At 45.1% G+C, this 19352-nt stretch overlaps 1 protein-coding gene across 6 annotated transcripts in view; it reads right to left on the bottom strand.

Annotated features, from left to right (window-relative positions):
• The window catches only part of Eri3 (ERI1 exoribonuclease family member 3), a 135554-nt gene that overhangs the window by 96274 nt on the left and 19928 nt on the right, over positions 1-19352 (bottom strand). For all 6 annotated transcript variants that reach the window (XM_057783688.1, XM_057783687.1, XM_057783686.1 and 3 more), the window contains one exon: positions 6033-6149. In XM_057783688.1, the coding sequence (XP_057639671.1) occupies positions 6033-6149 (117 nt within the window). The remainder of the gene's footprint in view (positions 1-6032; positions 6150-19352) is intronic.

Raw genomic sequence — 19352 nt, forward strand, 5'->3', positions numbered from 1 at the left:
TTCTCAGAAATCTGCACACCTCAGTCCTTAACGCCACCTAGTCAAGCTGGAAGGCCACCTATGAGCAGTGGGGAGACAGAGACGAAAAGGCCTATTGTATAGACTCTGGCCTAAGGACTGACTCACAGGTACAGGACGTGCCCAGGTCAGGCCTAGCTTTAAGCAAGCTTGTTTTGCTTTATTATTTCTAGAGTAAAAATATCCCCCAAGCACAGAGTAGGCATAGACTTCCTATCAGTATCTGAAGCCTGAGGTCCTGTGTCAGACACTAGCTAGAAATCACAAGGCCATCATGTCCCTGGCTAGTTTCACAAGGGCTGGCTTGGAAACAACTTTTTTGTTGAAGTGGGGGAAGGGGCCTAAAACTCCAATTAAACTATAATTATATTTAATGAATACCAAATACCCAACTCGCAGAAAGTGCTGGCTCTAAGAGGGAAGGTTATTTTCTCATAGTGACTTACATGGAATGGTAATACACACCTTTTAGGGAAGAAATTTTCATTTTAAGAATGCTGAGTTCCTCTAGGTGGGTTTCTGTAGTTCATCAAGTCATTATTAGGTGGTATTTTAAGGAAGTGTAAGGACACAGCCACTCTATTTTATATTCCAGAAACTGTTTTTATATTAATCTGTATTTTAATTGGGTAACAGCTGCTGCCTACAGACTTCCCATGGTCTAAAAGGAAAATAAATTAGAAAGATTAACTACACTGTTGTTTCGCAAGGCTTTAACCCACAGCATGCCCACCCGGCTGGCACCTCCACACCCTTTCCTTGCTTGAGAGACCAGAGAACTGCCCAGCAGAGGGAGGGCCTGAGTCAAAAAGTAGAAAAGACTGGTCTCCTGCTATAGCGTGAGGGAGGTGAGGCAGCCTGCACGGGAGGGAGGTTTTGACAATGGAGTGTTCCTCTTGTTCATTCTCCTGGCACCTACTATGTGCCAGAGCAGCAGGGGCCTGCACAGGAGCATGAAAGCCCTGCCTTCTTGGAATTTGCCCTTGTCACCACAGTGTCCTCTTATGCCCAGCCCGGGTAACATCCAGAGCAGAAAAAAAATTGTTCTGCATTTTCTGTCAGACACACAGGGACTAAGACTCAGGGAGAAACTCTCAATCTCAACTTCAGGTCCACTTTCCAGAAGACAGACTGACAACCAGGGACTACAGCTGCTTACCATAGCCTTGCTCGTTCCCACTAAATTCTTCCACGGTTGAGGGATGTGTTGGGTCAAGGCTGTGGTGGAAAGGCCCACAGCTACTCTCACTTCTGGAAGCCCCAGGGTCTAAGCACCAGTCTGCATCCAGTGTGAGTGCCAGGCCCCTTCTCTGGCTCTACTCACGGGAGTTCAGAGAAGCTCAACGATGGAGGCTTCAGAAAGTCTTAAATGTGCAGACAAAGACACAGAGCAAGAACTGAGGCCCTGGGAAAACCAGATGTGCGTAAGAAACACACTACACCAGTAGTCTAGCAGCACAGCACTTGCTTAGCACACTCAAAGCCTTAGATTTAAACTTTAGCACCACACACACACACACACACACACACACACACGTCACCAAAAAAGAAAACCAGGGGTCACACAGGTGTCTACTAGAGGGCTGTAGGACTCCTCGCTGCAAGCCAGGTCCACCTGTCCCCACACGGAGGTCAGCTGTGCTCACCATGCTTCCTAGATGACAAGCATTTCCACTGGTGGCCAGGCAGTGTGGCTCACCAATGAAGTCCTTTGGGACTAAAGTCAGCCTCAGAGACAAAGGCTTCAACAATAGTACAACTAGACACAACCTCCTAGCCCTTAGGGGACTGAGACAGTTCTTGGAGGGATAGATTCATCACCCAAAGAATGAGCCACCTCTTACTAGCTCTGCTAGGGTACACTGGATGAAGGGGGCTAAAACTGAGAAAGTTAGTCCCTGTACTTGATAAAATTAACTGGGAAGTTCTATCTTAGGCCTACCTTAAATCTTTCCTGCTGTGGTTTTAGGCCCATCCCTACTTAGATTAGTATGTTTGCAAAAGGGCTTTCATATCCTTACAATGAAAGGAACTAGAGCAGAGCCAAGCACTTGTTAAGCTGAGAACCAGGGCTCGCAGGCTAAAGGGGGCTCAAAGGCCTTAACCACTTAAGGTAGGAGAGGTGGGGGGAAGAACTAAGATGTGTTCTCTGGCTCCTTTCACTAAGGAATTACAGATTAACTCCCACTTCTCCAGACGGAAACCACAGGCGGATCATACTACTGGTTCCAACACCCCTACCTGCACGAGGGCTTTGTCCAGGGATGAGCTGGCTTTATCCGAAACAGTAGCAACTCCAGGAGGCAGCCCAGGAAACTCAGTGCCAACAGCACATCAGTACCTTCTCCTTTCACAGTTTATCTCCAACACAATCGCATCCGACACCAAGCCGGTTTGTTGATTACATAAGCACTTGTCTTTGGTCTGTAATCTGATACCCAGACTCACTCTTTCTTCTCACACAAAGAGACCAATAAATCTCACCCTTTGTAAGTACAGGTGCAAGACAAAGCCCTTTACTGGCATTTAGCAAAAAAGGGTATTTCTCTCTCTCTTTTCTCATGACAACAAGAGACTGTACATGGCCAGGGACTACAGCCGGCCAGCTGCTGGAGCACAAGCTCACGAGCTGGGACAGATTCCAGAGGCCACAGGAGAGGAACATCCACCCGTCTACACCAAAGCCATATTCAGCATGTCTATGGACTGAGGCGGCACCTCAGGAGGCTGAGCCCCTCCTCACTAAGCAACATGAGCATTTGTGGGGCTACAGTCCTGCTCAGGCCAAAGCCATCTCTCTGTGGCCCAGCACTGTACAAGCATGTGCTCACGCATACATGCACATACACAGGTTAGAGGTTTTGTTTGGCTGTTTTTTTGAGATAGCCCTGGACCTTTGTAATTACAGCCTTGAACTCACTAGGTTAACCCAGGCTGGCCTCCAACATCCAGCCTCCTATCTCAGCCTCCTAGGTACAAGGATTACAGGCACGAGTGATCATGTATACTTATTTGTATGTCTGAGACAATCTCATTTAGTCCAGGCTAGCACTGAACTCCTCATCTTCCTGTTTCTGACTAAAGAGTACTGAGATTAGAGGCACATGCCCCTGTACCTTACCATACTAGGGTTCTTTTTTTTTTTTTTTTGGTTTTTCGAGCCAGGGTTTCTCTGTGGCTTTGGAGCCTGTCCTGGAACTAGCTCTGTAGACCAGGCTGGTCTCGAACTCACAGAGATCCGCCTGCCTCTGCCTCCCGAGTGCTGGGATTAAAGGCGTGCGCCACTACGCCCGGCCATACTAGGGTTCTTAAGAACGCTTGTGTATTTGAGAAATAAACTCTGCTAGAAAAGCTGCTCGGGTCCAATCTAGAAGTGTGAGACCACTGCTTGCACTTTTATTAGAGTCTCTGGATAGGTTAACTCCACCCACTGCTATGTCAAAAGTGGCTTATTGCCAGGGCAGATGAGGCCTCACCCTGTACCCATACTTCTCTTCAAGACCTAGTTACAGCTGGTATGGGGTCAGGGCAACACTGAGGTAATGTGAGGTTTTCCAGAGACTTTATTCATTCAAAAGGACAAGTCAGAGACCACCAAGATGGCTCATCCAATTTTGTCACCAAGTTTAAGAATTTGAATTCAATTCCTGGGAGTCACAATGAAAGAAAAACTGACTCCCACAAGTTGTCCTCTGTCCAATACGCATCAAAGCATGTGTGCATTCCCTCCAAACACAGATGTTTTTTTTTTGTTTTTTGTTTTTTAAAAAAGGCCAAGTTGGTCAGGTGGTGGTGGCATAAGCCTTTAATCCCAGCACTCGGGAGGCAGAGGAAAGCAGATCTCTGTGAGTTTGAGGTCAGTCTGGTCTACAAAGCAAGTTCCAGGACAGGCTCCAAAGTCACACAGAGAAACCCTGTCTGGAAAAACATCATCATCATCATCATCATCATCATCATCATCATCATCATAATAAAAGGCCAAGTCAACAGTACTACAGTAACTTTAGAGGAAGCAGACACCTCCCTTGTTTTATGGAGCACACATGGTATTAACCCTCATAATGGGACAGAAATGGATCGGCACTCTAGAAATACATTATTGAGTAGCAAAACAGATAAATAATCAAAATATAAGCTATGCAATCAATATGATTTTGGGATAAGCACAATCCAGGCTGTGTACCAAGGAAGGATGCCACCTAATCAGGTCTGGACACAAGAACACAGAGTACACACTGCAACAAGTAGGGACAGAGCAGGAACTAGGAGTCTGGAGAGCACTGAGTTCTCACAACCAGATCTTTGTCTTCAAAACAGCTGCGCCCAACACCACTCCCATCACCCTCCAATCATGGATTTCTTGGTAAAAGTATCAAGAAGAAAGACAGGCTTTCCTTATAGTCTCACAAAGCTGCACCAAAACCTGCACTGGAGGATGCTCTCTGGGAGCCTTCCGTCCCCAGGTTCTGGAGCACCTACCCTTGTCAAAGGCTGGCACCAGCAGCCTTCTGCCATTCCTGAACTTGCAGCAACCACTCCAAGATCTAGGCCTCTGGTTCACACCAGGCAATGTAGCCTCAGAGCTCCACACCAGCCTAAATATCCCCGTATCACTTGTTCCCCAAAACTAAGCTAACCAGGTTGGCCTGGTTAGTACCCGGATAGAAGAGAGCTTGGCATGGCTTCCAGGCTGTTGGGTGGCTAGTGTAACCTTCCGTTGTTGAAAGGTGACTTTTCTAAAAGGGAGCAAGAGGCCAATTAGCCACTCGCCCTGGTGGGAGAGCAATTTCCAGGGGAAGGAAGAAAATGAAGGAAAGCTTCAACATCATGAGCTGGAATGAAAGAAAGGCTTAGGAGACTGGACACTGGACAGATGGCTGTATGCCATAAAAGGCCCACCTTGGCCAGATGGTAAACACTGGCTATGAGATCAGAAGCAGCTCTGGAGTATCTGGGCTAGTCAGCCTCGGGGCCCACTGAATTGCCCACTAGAGCTAGCAGGCTGTTCCCCAGCCTCTTCCACAAAACCAACAAAACTGCTGAGATCCCCTAAGTACTTCTTTCCCCTATTTCACTTATGCGTAGAAAGTGGGTCTTTAGAGCCGGGCGATGGTGGCGCATGCCTTTAATCCCAGCACTTGGGAGGCAGAGGCAGGCGGATCTATGTGAGTTCAAGACCAGCCTGTTCTACAGAGCTAGTTCCAGGACAGGCTCCAAAGCCACAGAGAAACCCTGTCTCGAAAACCCAAAAAAAAAAAAAAGAAAAAAGAAAGTGGGTCTTTATATGAAGGCACAAAGGCTCAGTACATCTCAGCTCCAAATTAATGTTTTCCATCACCTCTGCTCCCATGCATGCCTGACCAGTGATCCCACCACAGAATGCATGGCATGGCACATTACAGGGAAAGTAGCCATCGAAAGCTTCTCATTCTTTCTGATCTTTCTGGGAGTGGGCCCTCCCAGGCTTCTCTCTCTGCTGAGAACTCTTCTAAACCTCAGGCAAGCATCAAAATCTCAGCTCCATTTTTGCAGTCTGCAAAATGGGGTCTGCTAAACTTCAGACAAGGTAGACTAGACAAGGACACTTGAGCCTTGGCCAACCTGTCTTCTCTGTCCTTGGTGGGAGAGCTGTGCTTTACTTTGCAGAAGGACAGAGCAACATCACCATCTTAGGAAGTCAGAACACCTGAGTGAGTATAAGAATGTGGCTGAAATCCTCACGCTTCCCAACAGGCTCTACTGAAAATGGAACAGGAAAGAGCCTGAGTCCCATATTACTCAGAGATTCACTCCAAGGTCGAGTTGTCAGGAATGTTGGGGACAAGAAGAAAGGGAAATGTTGGAAAATCTGGGGTAAACGGTATCACTGCTGTCCCTGGGGACATGTACTCAAGTAGTCACAGACTAAAGAAACCATTGCTGGGTTCTTGCCTTAACCGCTGGTCTGATCTAGCTTTCCCTGAGTGGCCTGCATGAAGCAACAATCACAGAGCTCCTCTCCCAGCAACCCTTACCTCTGTACAGAAGGGGGTAAGCTGTGGGTGGACTACAGGCTGGACATACATATGAAAGGTAGACTCGATTTCCATGGTACGGCCATTTAACTTCAGGATGGGGAACTCAATGATTTCCTAGAATGCCAAAGAGACAGAAGAAAAGGTAAGTCATTCTTATGATCAACCATTTCAAATAACTATGTCAGACCAAGAAAGACTAGCTCATTCCTCCTGCAGCCCACACCGAGCACTAGACAAGGGGATGTCAACAAGCCTCCCCACGGTTTTTAGGAAGGAAGACAGTAGTATAATCTGCTTACCAGTTTTCCTGACAGGAGCCCATCATTTGAGCCTCTAAGAGAAAGAAAGGCCTTCCCTCTCTTGCCCAGGCTGCTGTTCTAAAAGGTAAGTAAGCAGCCACCAGAACAGATACAGATTTTCTTGTATGAAGCTTAAACATTGCTGGGGTGTGTGTGTGAGGGGTGTCTTCATTAGTTTTTGAGGAACAAAAAAGATAACAAGCCCCCCAAATAAAGCCAAAGGGGCTATCAGAGAGAAGGAGAAAATAGAACACAAGTGAACAGAGGCCATGTCTCCCACCTTTCCTTCAAGCTCTGCACACTCCCCTTCGCCTGCCCCTACCCGCCCAACTGCTTAGCAAGCCCTTCCCAGTCTGCTGGAAGGTAATGGAAGAGAAGGAGGAGGAGTGACAATTTGTTTGGTGTCTCTAAGATTAATTTGTCTCCGTTATTTAATAGAGATGCACAGCACCGAGGTCCTGGTGTGCAAACAGGCTTGCAGAACGCTGGCTGTGCAGCACGCCTCATACATCCTTCCTGGAAAGGGAGGGATGCTCCGGAGGGGGGAAGAGGGCAGGAGAGAGCACGCGCACCAGAAAGAAGAGGGAAACCAAGGGGAGAGAATAAAAAAATATATTGCTTTTTAATATTCAAAAACAGTTTGCAAAATTTAATCAAAGCAGAGGAAAAGCTAACATTTTTACCACTTTGACATTTTTATTAGCGCTTTCATAAATTTTTAAAACATGAATGGAATTAGTTTACAACACCCACACACACAAAAAAAAAACTGCCCTGAAAACATCTGGAAGAGACAAATAGGAAATAATAAAAAAATAAATAAAAGCAAAATCTTCCAAGTAAAATTAGCATGTGAAAAAGCCTCCACTGCAGAGACAAGAAAGGAGTTTTGCCCATACAAGGGCCCCAACCATCAGCTTCAGGGGCATACCTACCCCAGAACCCTCATTCCAGAGAACATCCTTCTGGCATCATCAAAACCAAGGCAAACTAGTTCTCTGCAGAGACTGTCTGGAGACACAATACAGAACTCACCACTGCTGAGTACCAACCCCACTCAGGGAATCAGTGGGTGGGAAAACAGAAAGTTGTCAATTGCCTGCATGTCCCCAAAAATATAACTACCATCCTTGAGAAATAGATTCACTAATATTATGGTCTTCTGTGTAACCCGGGCTATCCTGGGACTCACTCTGTAGACCAGGCTGGCCTCGAACTCAGACATCTTGCTGGGATCAAAGGTGTATACCAGCAATGCCTGGCTGGACTTATTTTATTTTCAGTATTTATTTCAACTCAAAACGTAACAGTAAGGCTGAAAAACAAATCAAGGCAGTTAGATTTCATAGCAGAGAAATTTAAAGGTCCTGACTGCCTAGTTCCCCTAGCTCAGTGGTCCTCAAATTGCCTAATGCTGTGACCCTTTAATACAGTTCCTCATGTTGTGGTGACCCCCAACCACAAAATTATTTACATTCTACTTCATAACTGTAATTTTGCTACTGTTACAAATCATAATGTAAATATCTGTGTTTTCCAATGGTTTTAGGCTACCTCTGTGAAAGAGTCGTTAGACCCCGAGGGGTCATGACCCAGAGGTTGTAAACCATTGCCCTAGGCTGATGCCCAAAGATGGGGAAGCTGAAGGGAGCTTGCCTAGTCCCCTGGGCTGAGTCCCAGAGATGAAGAAACCGAAGGGAACTTATTACCAAGACACGGGAAGAGCTTGATGGATGCAAGGCAAGGGCAAAAAGGCCTGGACTGCTGCTTAGGACAGATGAGAGACACTTCTCCCAGTGGAGCGAAGGGTTCATTCTCCGACTGGCTAGGCCTTTGTTCCCACAAAGGACCACAAAGCAGGCCAAGCAGAGGGGAGCTTTGACCCAGAAACTAAGTTGAGTACATACACCATACATACTGCTGTTCCTAAAAATTCACATATCCACGATTCCCAAGACTCAGCTCTGAGCTGTGGCTCATGAGTCAGGCCCTCTGTGACCCCTGAATTTGTAGTAAATCCTCCTTCTCCTGCTTAGCAGGAGAAATACTCCCCCAATAGAAAGAGCTCCACAGCCTGGTGAGTTTGGCTGCCCTAGTATCTAAGAAAACAGAGAGAGTCGGCCCCTCACTAACATTGTTAGCTAGGCCCGCAATGAGATTTAACCTGTGACACAACTGTACTTTTCATTTAAACTTTCATTTGGAAAGAAACAGTGTTTGGAGACCTGCAGTTTGTCCTGCTTAATAAAGACAAGTGTTGGGACCTTTAAGGATGCCATTCATCTTTGGCTTTTATTAAATTCAATTTTCTTAAGCCTGTGATACATTATGAAATTAGGAGTTGACATTCCTCTGGAAACAAAAATATCTATCAAACATAAATAGGGGGGAAAAACCTCTATTACCAAGAATGTATGGCTTAAAGTTGATCTCTTTCCACTTTTTTACAAGCACACGGTTTGTTTTAGATATCTGAAATGCTATTACAGATCTGGAATTTCATTAGTATTATAAAACAGAACGTGCTTCAGCTCTTGCTCTGACCAGAACTGAATAAGCTTCCTCAGCAGGCTCTGCAGCTCAGCACTCAAACCCTCCTGCCGCCAGTTCCTTCACTCAGGGACATGGAGCTAGAGACCAAATTCAGTGACACCCTCCTGAGACCTGTCTCAGCTCCATGGGGGAAAAGAAAAGAAAGAAAGAAAATGTCTCAGACACTCAGGACACAGAGTGTCAGTCCATCAGCCAGGCGTAGTCCTCAAAAATCAAGGGGGATTCACAAGAGGAGATACACAACATGGCTCCTCTGGAGTCTTTCCTCAGCAGCATCAGGAGCTATAACCACATGACTGCACATGACCTATTCTTTTGAATCACTGAAATGCAAAGAGGAGCTTGTGACAGAATACTCTTTCAAAATCTTTTTAAAAAATATGCTTTAAATGGAGCTAGAGAGATGACTCAGTTGTTAAAAGCATATGCTGCTCCTGCAAAAAACCCGAGTTTAGTTCCCAGCACCAATGTCAGGTGGTTCATCTTCACCTATAACTAACTCCAGGGGATCCAAAGCCTCTAACCTATCAGGGCGCCTGGACTTACACGTATACACCCAGACATACTCGCACATAATCACAAATAAAATTTACAAAAGAAGACACTCCGAGGGATCAGAGCAGAAAGACCTCACTAGATACTTCCCTCCTTCCCATACTATTCAGCAAGCCTACGCCCCACAGCACCAGCCCATACAGCACAGTCATGGAGAGAAGCCCTCTGCTGCACAATGGCATAGCTACGTATCAGGTGTGCCTAAGCCATGCCAAATATTTTCTTGACTGTTAAAACACAAAGACAGCAGATGGTATCAACTCCAACCCAAGGGTCTGTGAAGATGTGCCCAGGTGCTAGCTTCTACTCTAGCTGCTCTTAGATCATAACAACATTATCCCTGCCCCTCTTTCCCTTTGCCCAATTTCATTATTCTCCTAGAAAGAAGAGAGTTGTTTGTTTTATCTTTCTTTCAGGGACAGATGAGAGCTTCTGTCCTAGAGGAAAGAAGACCCAGTCTGTATTTATAAGTCCTCCTTCTGGCTCTTAAGAATAGCCCCATAGGCTGGGCGGTGGTGGCGCACGCCTTTAATCCCAGCACTTGGGAGGCAGAGGCAGGCGGATCTTTGTGAGTTTGAGACCAGCCTGGTCTACAGAGCTAGTTCCAGGACAGGCTCCAAAACCACAGAGAAACCCTGTCTCGAAAAACCAAAAAAAAAAAAAAAAAAAAAAAAAAAAAGAATAGCCCCATAATTCCTTTGTTTTCCTATGCCACTCACATTCAATTAATCTTCTAGGGGGGCTACTGTGTTAGACAAAGTGGGACTTAAGAGGTAAGTAATTTGTGCCTTGGAGAAGTGCTTGACTAGTTAGTAAGGAGAAACAAACGACACCTGAGCAAACAGTGGACAGTGGAGGGACATTATCAAGTGTTAGGCTTTTGTCTTTTCCATTCATTTTCTTATTTTATGTTTACTAATCCTGGAAGATAGGTCATGTCATCAATACCATCATCAGATCATAAGTCAATACTGCTAAGCACCTACTATTTAGCCAGCAGAGCCCAAGCACAGGCACAGCAGTGAAATGTGGACCTTTCCCTAGCATGCTCAAGACTGGGGAAAGGAACAAAGGAGATGGTCTCCAATACCCTCTTCCATGTGGAGAATGGAACCATCCTGTTCCCTCCACTTCTTGTTTCCTCTACGGAAGATTCTCTGCTAAGTGCTAGCAGAAATGATCTCAAGCCTCTAAACAACTTATTAGGTGGAAATCATTACTGTTGCTATTTCACAATAAATTAAGGTCCAAAGATGTTATGGTCACTAGCAACCATGCTCCTAGTAAGAGATGGAGCTGGGACTTCCAAAAGGAAGGGGGACTGGCTGTTCTGTAGGGACTCAGTATACTCTCCCCTCAATGTCCCAAAAGCAGCACGTGTGGGTGCCCAGGCAGAAGTCCTAGAGAAACATTCCTAAAGCGCCTCTTCCATGCTTTAGCCAGAGAGATGGCACAAGGCTGAGTTCAGGAAGGCAAGGAACCTGAGCCTTCAGTCAGTGTCTCTGGCACCTGGCTCTTGTCCTGGCACTTGGTCCTCCCTTTCTCAACATTATCTGCATCAAGACAGGAAGGGGCTAACAAGTATGAGACAGAGCCAGTATCTGTCAAGCAGGAAACACTCTGCTTTCTGAGATTTCCCAGAGGACCTGGGAAGTGATCTGCCTAAAACGACAATGGAGGTGGTGGAGTCAGGTTCAAGCCCAGACACAGCACTCCAAAGCAGTGTCTACTGGCTTCATCCATTCTTACATCTCTAAACAGTTTCCATCCTCAACTGATACCAACCATTTAACCCCAGATTTACCCAAACTGTCTAGTATGCCTGGGACCAGTGGTCTTTAGAACATGGGACTGTCAGTGCCACAACTGAACAGGTAGTTATCCCTACACCATTCACAAAGTGCCTACTCCATCCTGCTGTCTGAGGGCAGAGTGAAACAATCCAGCTGACCTGCTGTTGGTGGTGGAAACTGGCCACAGCTGACACCTAAGGACAAAACCCTCCGAATCTGAACTGTTCAAAGGACCTGAGTTTCTAAAGTGGCTGCATTTATTTTCTCTCTGTCTCTCTCTCTGGAAAACACTAGCTGCAATTTTTCCCCTGAAGGCAGAGAAAACAAAAAGGAAGCACCAAGCAAATGTTCATTGCTTTTACCTATATAAGTGAGCTGGAACACAGGCTTTGAGACCACCTGATTTAAAACTGATCAACTATGAACCCCAGTGTGTCCCTTAATAAACTGAAGACAAAACTGCACTGCATCTCAAGTGAAAGTTCATGCCCACTATTGAAGATTACAGGAAAGACATCTGCAGGGTTTGTTTTTAGGGTATGAAAACTTCCTTCAACTAAATTATCCATAGAGATTAGGTTACACGGGAAGACAGTAAGGCAACAACAGAAGACATTAAGCAGAAAGGGCTCAGCTGACTGCTGGAATTGGTGGCAAGGGTTAATACAGTAGTAGTCCGGCCTGTTTTCCCAAAGCACAAATTCTTCTCTGCCTGAGCTGATATTTCTACGGTCCCATCTGAAATAAGGGACTGAAAAGATCATTTTCATGCCTTGCCCAAATTAATCTAAGAAGAACAAACAGGCATTTCCTTAATTTAGTGATAGTAAAAGTAATCTATCCCTTCCTTCTATCCCCTTACTGATAAAACCCAAAGGCAATCTAACCATGAATGGCAAACATAGGGCTTAGCCAAATGCTTCAATATGAATGAAGTCTGATATAAAGGTAACCAACCCATTCTCAAAAGAAAAAAAAGAGAGAGAGCCTGCTGGTCATTGGGAAGAAGGCTGGGAGAAGCGAGGGCTACACTGGGCATGGTTTGCTTAACAGTTGGGGGGCATTTATGCACAAGGAGCTTATTTCTTAAACAAACACTCGTGGTTTTGATTTACACCACAGCCTGCTCCTAAATAATTTATGGCGGGTTAAATTTATTGCCGAGCCCTGGCTGGCTGCAAATTCGAATTGCCAAATAATTAGATTTTAGGGCAAAGCTTATAAATTACCCGTCGATTTGTCCGGACTTGTTTGTCAGTTGCTTTGTGCTCCGGGTCATCTTTGGCATTTGGCTGTTTGGGTTTTAATTGCTGATTTACACTTTGACAGATGAGAGCTGATGCTCAGAGTTTCAGGACAAGGAAGGGGAAAAACCCAGAGCTTTAAAAGGATGATTTTCACTTCCATGCCTCCTTCACCCATCTCCACAGAGCACCCAGAGCCAGTAAAATGTAGAAACAAGGCTGAAAGTAGAAACTACTATTCTTTAAGGAGTGGGAGAACAGAGTGAGTTATAATTTACCTTTACTAAAATCTTAAATCAAAAAACAAAAACGAACCCACAGTATCAGTGAGTAAAGGAGATCAAAGGTGTTAACAAACACATCCTTACCCTGGAGTACACACACCTGTGTCTCTCTACATATGCACACAACTCGGAAACAGCCTTAGTTTGAATATTTTTATATACTTTGAATAACTTAAAGTATTAGGGCCTTGTGAAGTTAAAAGTTAGGCCAGCAAACAACACAAACACTTCTTTGAAGCCACATACATACATACATATGTCTGTTGTGTAATTAATAAAAACCAATCTCAGGTTATGTAAAGGAGGAGTTTCTTTAAGGTAGTTTTAAGTCTGTCATGCAAATAGCCAATCTCCACTTACCATTTCAGTGTGGGTGTGTGCACATGGGGAGATCTCTCTAGGAAGAGGCCTGCCTCTATCCACTACTTGAATAGAAGGCCTGAAGACTCTCCATGAACCAGAGAAGTAAGGCTGGCCTCCCAGTTACTTGTTATACTCCTATACAGATACTAGAACTGATTCTACTAAGTGCTGACCTATACAGTCATTACATGATAGGCACTGTCTGGAGCAGTCCCATGTATGTTTAGTTCATTGTATCCTCCCACAAGTCCTATAAACTCAGAGCTATTACTAATTGCACTTGTTTAATAAACAACTGAAGTACAAGGGGTGAGAGTCACTTAGCCCAGGTCATGCTGTTCACTGATGGTGGAAACAAAACTCAAGCCTGACAGTCCAGTCAGTTCTGAAGCCCATGCTCTCAGCCATTATGCTATCAGGCCCCTGGGCAGAACAGCCTCTGCCTCAGCTCTCTTCATTCTAGAGGCCCAGAGTCCTCACTTTGGGACTTGAACACATGCAGCCAAATCCTGTTCAGTTAGTCTGATAAACTGCGGGGGGGGGGGGGGGGGCATGTAACTTGCAAGATATATTAGAGTTTGGTTGCACAAAGACCACTTTTTCCAATCAGTCATAAATTTCCCTAAAGACTCACAAGCTGGGGGTGAAGAAAGGAAGGGCAACAGGCAACTGAGGCAGAACCAGGCCCACTTAGGTAACTTGGCTCAGTAATTCTGTCCACAGCCCCAGGCACCAGTAATGTCTGCCTAAATGACTTCATCTTCTAAGGAGTAGCTAGCTCATGGGGTCCCTGCTCTCTGTCCACATGTGACAGGGTGCAGTTGTACTAGCACAACATACCTAAAAACTTAAGACAACTAGCAAGCAAAACAAAGGCTGACATATTGCCCATCATGCCCTGAATCCTTTCTCCCTGGATAGGTGATGAAGTTACATCTCCCTAAGATATCAGCAATTACTCCCTAGTACCCCAGATAACATCCATCACTTGGGAACTTGTTAGAAATGCAAATTTCTGGGTTAGCAATGTAGCTCGGTGGTGGTGCACTCATTTAGCTGAGGCCCTGTATTCAAGCCCCAGCACTGAAAAACTGACCTCACTGTGCCTTGGCCTTGCAAAGAGTCAGTTTCACTACCCTACAGCAGTATGCTGTTCTCCCTCTTGCTTTGCTCTCCATCTTGTTTTGTTAGAGTTGTGGCTTTTTCTGTTATTTCTTCAAGGGAAACAAAATGATTCAGAGTAGTGGCTCTGAACCTTCCCAATGCTGGGATCCTTTAATACAGTTCCTCATGTTGTGGTGACCCCCCCAGGCACAAAATTATTTTCATTGCTGTTTCATAACTGTAATTTTGCTGCTGTTATGAGCTGTATGTAAATACCTGTGTTTTCTGAGGGTCTCAGGTGATCCTTGTCAAAGGGTCGTTTGACACCCCCCCCACCCTCGCCAAAGTGGCTGCGACCCACAGGTTCAGAAGAGCAAAGCAGATTTCTATCTTTCACCATATATTTGGTGAACCAAAGCCCTGAGGACGAGGCAAGCAATCCTGGCTTTAAGCAGTCACCCAACTGATTCTGACCCTCACTGAAGTTTGAAAACCTTTAGCCCAGACTACTTTGACCTTCTTGGACAGAACTGTTTGAAGATCTGTCAAAATGCAGACTACTTAGCTCTGGTGTGGCCTGACACACCATTTCCAACAAACCCACAGGTGATGGCGATGCTGCTGGTTCTCAGACCATGAACTACACTACTTTCCCAGGGAAAGACTTTGCCCAAATGACCCTTGCCTGCCACTACACTATCAATCCCTTTCAGTTGGCCAGTTGCCCTTTCAATGTTGCTGGTGCTCGGTGAATATCCCCGAGAATAAACAAAACTTGTCCCTGAACTAAGAAGGGATGAGCTCAAGTCAGAGCTCTAAGTGTTACAATGATTTTGGGGAGCAGGATTCCCAGCGTTCTTGCCAGTTATCATCACTAGCTACCGTTTCTAGTTCATTGACAAACAGTGCCTCAAATATATCTCAGAGGGACAGCTATCTACCTCACTTCAGAGGAACTTATCTGTAACTGTTGTCCCTGCATGTTCTCCTTGGTGTGGATTTTTAACTCAATTATGACACCTAAGATTAAATACTCTGTTTCTTACCAATTCACTTAGTCCCTAGGGAACTAGAATTCAATGGAGCTGGGAGCTATGGAAGAGCACGGTTCTCAGGCTTGTGTCTTACCCAGCACACATAAAGGCTGTCACAGTGACTTCTCCATCTCCACCATAGCCACCTTAACCCAGCCCACTGACACCCCTCTTAAGTAATGTACTTACTAGCTTCTCCACATTTACTTTTAGAACCTTGGGCATCTTTCTTTTGTTCCCAAGGACTGGAGTTGTTCACTCTGTTTTGTCCTTTCATTCCACAGTACATTAAACTTCATTTTTGATTTACAAACTTTGCTGTCAACCTCCCCATGCACACTGCTTTTTGTTTTTATTTTACTTCATTTTTTTGAGATAGGGTTTCACTGTGTAGCTATCGCTGTCCTGGAAGCTCTAGACCGGCTGGCCTCGAACTCACAGAGATCTGCCTGCCTCTGCCTCTTGAGTGCTGGGATTAAAATTTTATGTTACTATGTTCATCATGTACTATGGACTCTACCTGTAACAGTATGGGCATTTCCAAATAAAAGTCCCTGCTATAATTTAGCCCTCAGATGAGCACTTGGGGGGAACAGTTCCCCAGGACTAGACACTAACCCACAGCCCTCAAAAGAAAAGCAGAGCTATCCATGTAATGGTGCTGCTGTTCTGCTAGTCAAAATATGCACACCTCCCAATGAGCAACTCTATCACCTGGGAACTGGACACAGCAGACTATTTCAAGGAACCTTTTCTTCACTACCAAAGATTCCCTGAAGTTTGTCTCTCCCTCCAGAGACTCTTTTCTATTTTCTCAGTGCCTGGTCGCCATTTTGCTGTAGGCTGCCAGGCTTGGGGGAGGGTAAGCACTAATGTCAATCTAGGAACACTCTTGTCATAGCTTTTAGGCTATGGCTCAATTTTTACAGCTGAAGCTCAGAACTCATCACATAAATGTAATATTGTGGGGGGCTTTTTAGTACTGTGAACACTCAGGATAAGAGGATAAAAAATAATCATCCCAATGGCATCTTAATCAAAAGGATGCAGAATCCTTTTTCCCAACAAGACACAGTAATGGAGAAAGCATCTCCTAGTGTCAGTTCCCTCATGTCAGACCACAGAGATGAGTCTGGAGAAGAAATGTAATCAGTACAGGGGAGAAGAAAACCAGGGCAGGACAGAGCAAGGGGATGAGAAGCCTACACACTCTCAACATTCCCCTGGCTGACACTCTCGACCCCCCCTCCCCTTCTCCTTCTGCCTGCCAGTCTTCTAGTCACCCTGGCTCCCTGGCCTCTTCATTACATTCTTTTACAATCCTCTCAATGTTAACCAATTAACCATTTTTCTGTTAACTTATTAATTTCTGAAGTGCCTAAACCTCCCTGGTCCGTTTAAGGTGTGTCCTAGCAGATCCCAATCCAAATCCCCAGAATTTGAAGTGAAAAGATGTTCTGTCAGTCTCCAGACACTGCCTTTCCCTTGAGATCTAGCATTCCACCCAACTGCCACCTTCAGTGACAGCTGACATACCAGCTTAGCCTCCCCGACAGTGCCTGGAGCCTCAGCCTGAGCTCCCACCACCTCACCACCATTCCCTGCTGACTTAGTTGATTTTGTCACATTCAACAAAAATTCTTCTATTTCCCGCTTTGACCCTAGCCTTTGTGCCCAGACCTTACTGGTTCATATTCCTAGACCTCTTCCACACTTCACGCTCTCACAGGCGTCCCAATAGAATCTTCTAACTTGAATGTGAGAAGTAATATGTCACTGATATAAATAACCCGATTTGTGAACTAGTGAACTCACATAGTAAACTAGTCACTGGACTTGGCACCTCTTTTCACACATTTTGAACACTCTGGCAAATTAGCCCAAAAACCAGACCCCCACCCCGACCCAGAACTAAGTCAATCTACCCAATTTTCCTCTGTTAAACCCCTCCGGTTTTTTTTTGTTTTGTTTTAAATCCCTGTTATAACAGTTGTTAGGGCTCAGGCCTCCATATGTCTCTGGTCTCCTAAATTTCTCAGAACATGAAGCCTGTTTGCCCCTTCCTGCACATTATGAGTATGCAGATGGCTCCCATCCATTGTCCCCCACGACACCATGCTTTCCTGGAATGACAGTCAGTGCTTGTTGGTGGTCACACATACACATACTCTCCTAGACTCTGAGCTCCTTGAGGGTAGGCTCTAGGTCTCATTCCAGCAGTTGCTATCCAAAGAGGAACCCCCAAGGAGGTTAAAATGAGCACCTCCCCATTCCTTTGCTGACTTAGTTGGATGTCACATCCAACAAAAACTCTAAAAGGCAGCTCAGCATCACTGTTATTTACCGACCCTGATTTCATTCACCATGTATCAAGGCTCCTATTCTTTGGAGCTCTTTCCTACCACCAAACTTAGCCCAGTGCCTGAAAAACCTGCATTCCAACAGCTGTCTCAGCCCTGGGGAGACCACCAGGATAATAAGAGGCTGGGGGGATGTTTCCTGATTTGCACTAAATTATGTGGTGATTTTGTTACCAATGACCCAGTGCTCTCCAAGGAAAATTCCTGGCTCCACCCCCAGGCAACTCCACAGTCTAACTACACATCATGGCAGCTTAAAGGTATAAACCCTGGGGAAGGTAGAGAAGCAATCTGAATAGAGCAAATAAACCCACTTCGATCTTGTCCCTGCTGTGCCAAACACACACGGAGCACCACCATGCATCAGTGCTTCATTCCTGAAATGTATATTTTACTTGTGCATTGCTATGTCTGCTCTGACTAAAAAGGGGCCCCTTGGCTTTCACATGGTGTTCCAGACACAGTGAAGGTTGTTCCTATTCAGGGAACACTAGTGAGGAGTCATGGGGAGTCAGGATGAGGCCCATCCCTATAGGGAACCACACGGAAACAACAGCCTGACGGGGGTGGGGGTGTGTGTGCCACTTTCATGGAAGCAGTGACAAAAGGACAAAAGGGTCTAGTGGACCACCCATTCTTCCTACAATTACTGGCCACCAATAGTGAAATTCACTCATAGTGACCCTGGAAGAGGAGATGTGTTAAAGCAGATATAACTGAAAAGAAAAGCAATAATTGGTCTGATGGGCAGGGAAAAAAAATTATTCTAGGAGTCAGGAGCCTGCGCAAGAACACTTACAGCTCACATGGTCGTCATAACTCAGCCCTCAAGCATTTTGTGCTCTGCTTATGGTGTTAACTTTAATGTCTTAACATATAACACCATCCACACTCACAAAATACGGCATACGCCAGAGAAGGCTGAGTTACAGTTGCTGGGGGAAGCATAACTTTGAATTTCCTGATTTTGGTGCATTTAATCTCAACCATAATGTTACATTAACGTCGGTTTTGCATTTCATTTCCCAGTTTAGAATAGCATCAGCATCTTCGTCTGTCTGTACAGGAAAAAAAAAAAAAAGCAGGCTGACTGAAGCTGAAGATAGAGGGAGCAAAACCTAACAAGTGAGCTCGCTAAAATGTGGGGTCTAGTCCCTCCCACTTGGAGAAGCTGTAAACAGGACAAACTAATAGGAAGTGGGGAAGAGAGCTGATCTTTTTCTATAGGGTTCTTCCTTTTAACCACTTAGAGATTGTAGGAACCAAAAACAGAAAACAAGAAGGCAGTTATATAGCAAAGAGCAATACTTAGGTTGCGGGGAGCAGGGGATCTTTTGGCCTTGAAGGGAGGAGAAAGGGAATCAATATAGTTTGACTTATAGTGATCTTAAATTCCTGCAAACTTCTCCAAAACGTCTTTCACAAAAAGAAAAAAAAAAAATAGTGCCAGTTCTAGGTTATGCTGAAATCCTCCAGATGATGCTCCCGTATTAATTAGTCTTAGTCCTCTGTAACTATCAAACCTGTCCCCACCCTGCTCTTCAAAATTAACCCAGCACCTGCACAATTTTATATAAAAGAGAACTCCTTTAATCATAATTCTAACTTAAAATGCAGATGGAATCTCTACAAGGTTTCTGAAGGGGGGGCAGCAAAGGACCAAACAATAGAAAACCTTACCCGCTACCACTGTGAGCACTTAAATACAGATAGAAGGAAAACAGTAGA

Source organism: Chionomys nivalis, chromosome 11, assembly GCF_950005125.1.
Source record: "Chionomys nivalis chromosome 11, mChiNiv1.1, whole genome shotgun sequence".
In the NCBI taxonomy this organism is placed as follows: domain Eukaryota; kingdom Metazoa; phylum Chordata; class Mammalia; order Rodentia; family Cricetidae; genus Chionomys; species Chionomys nivalis.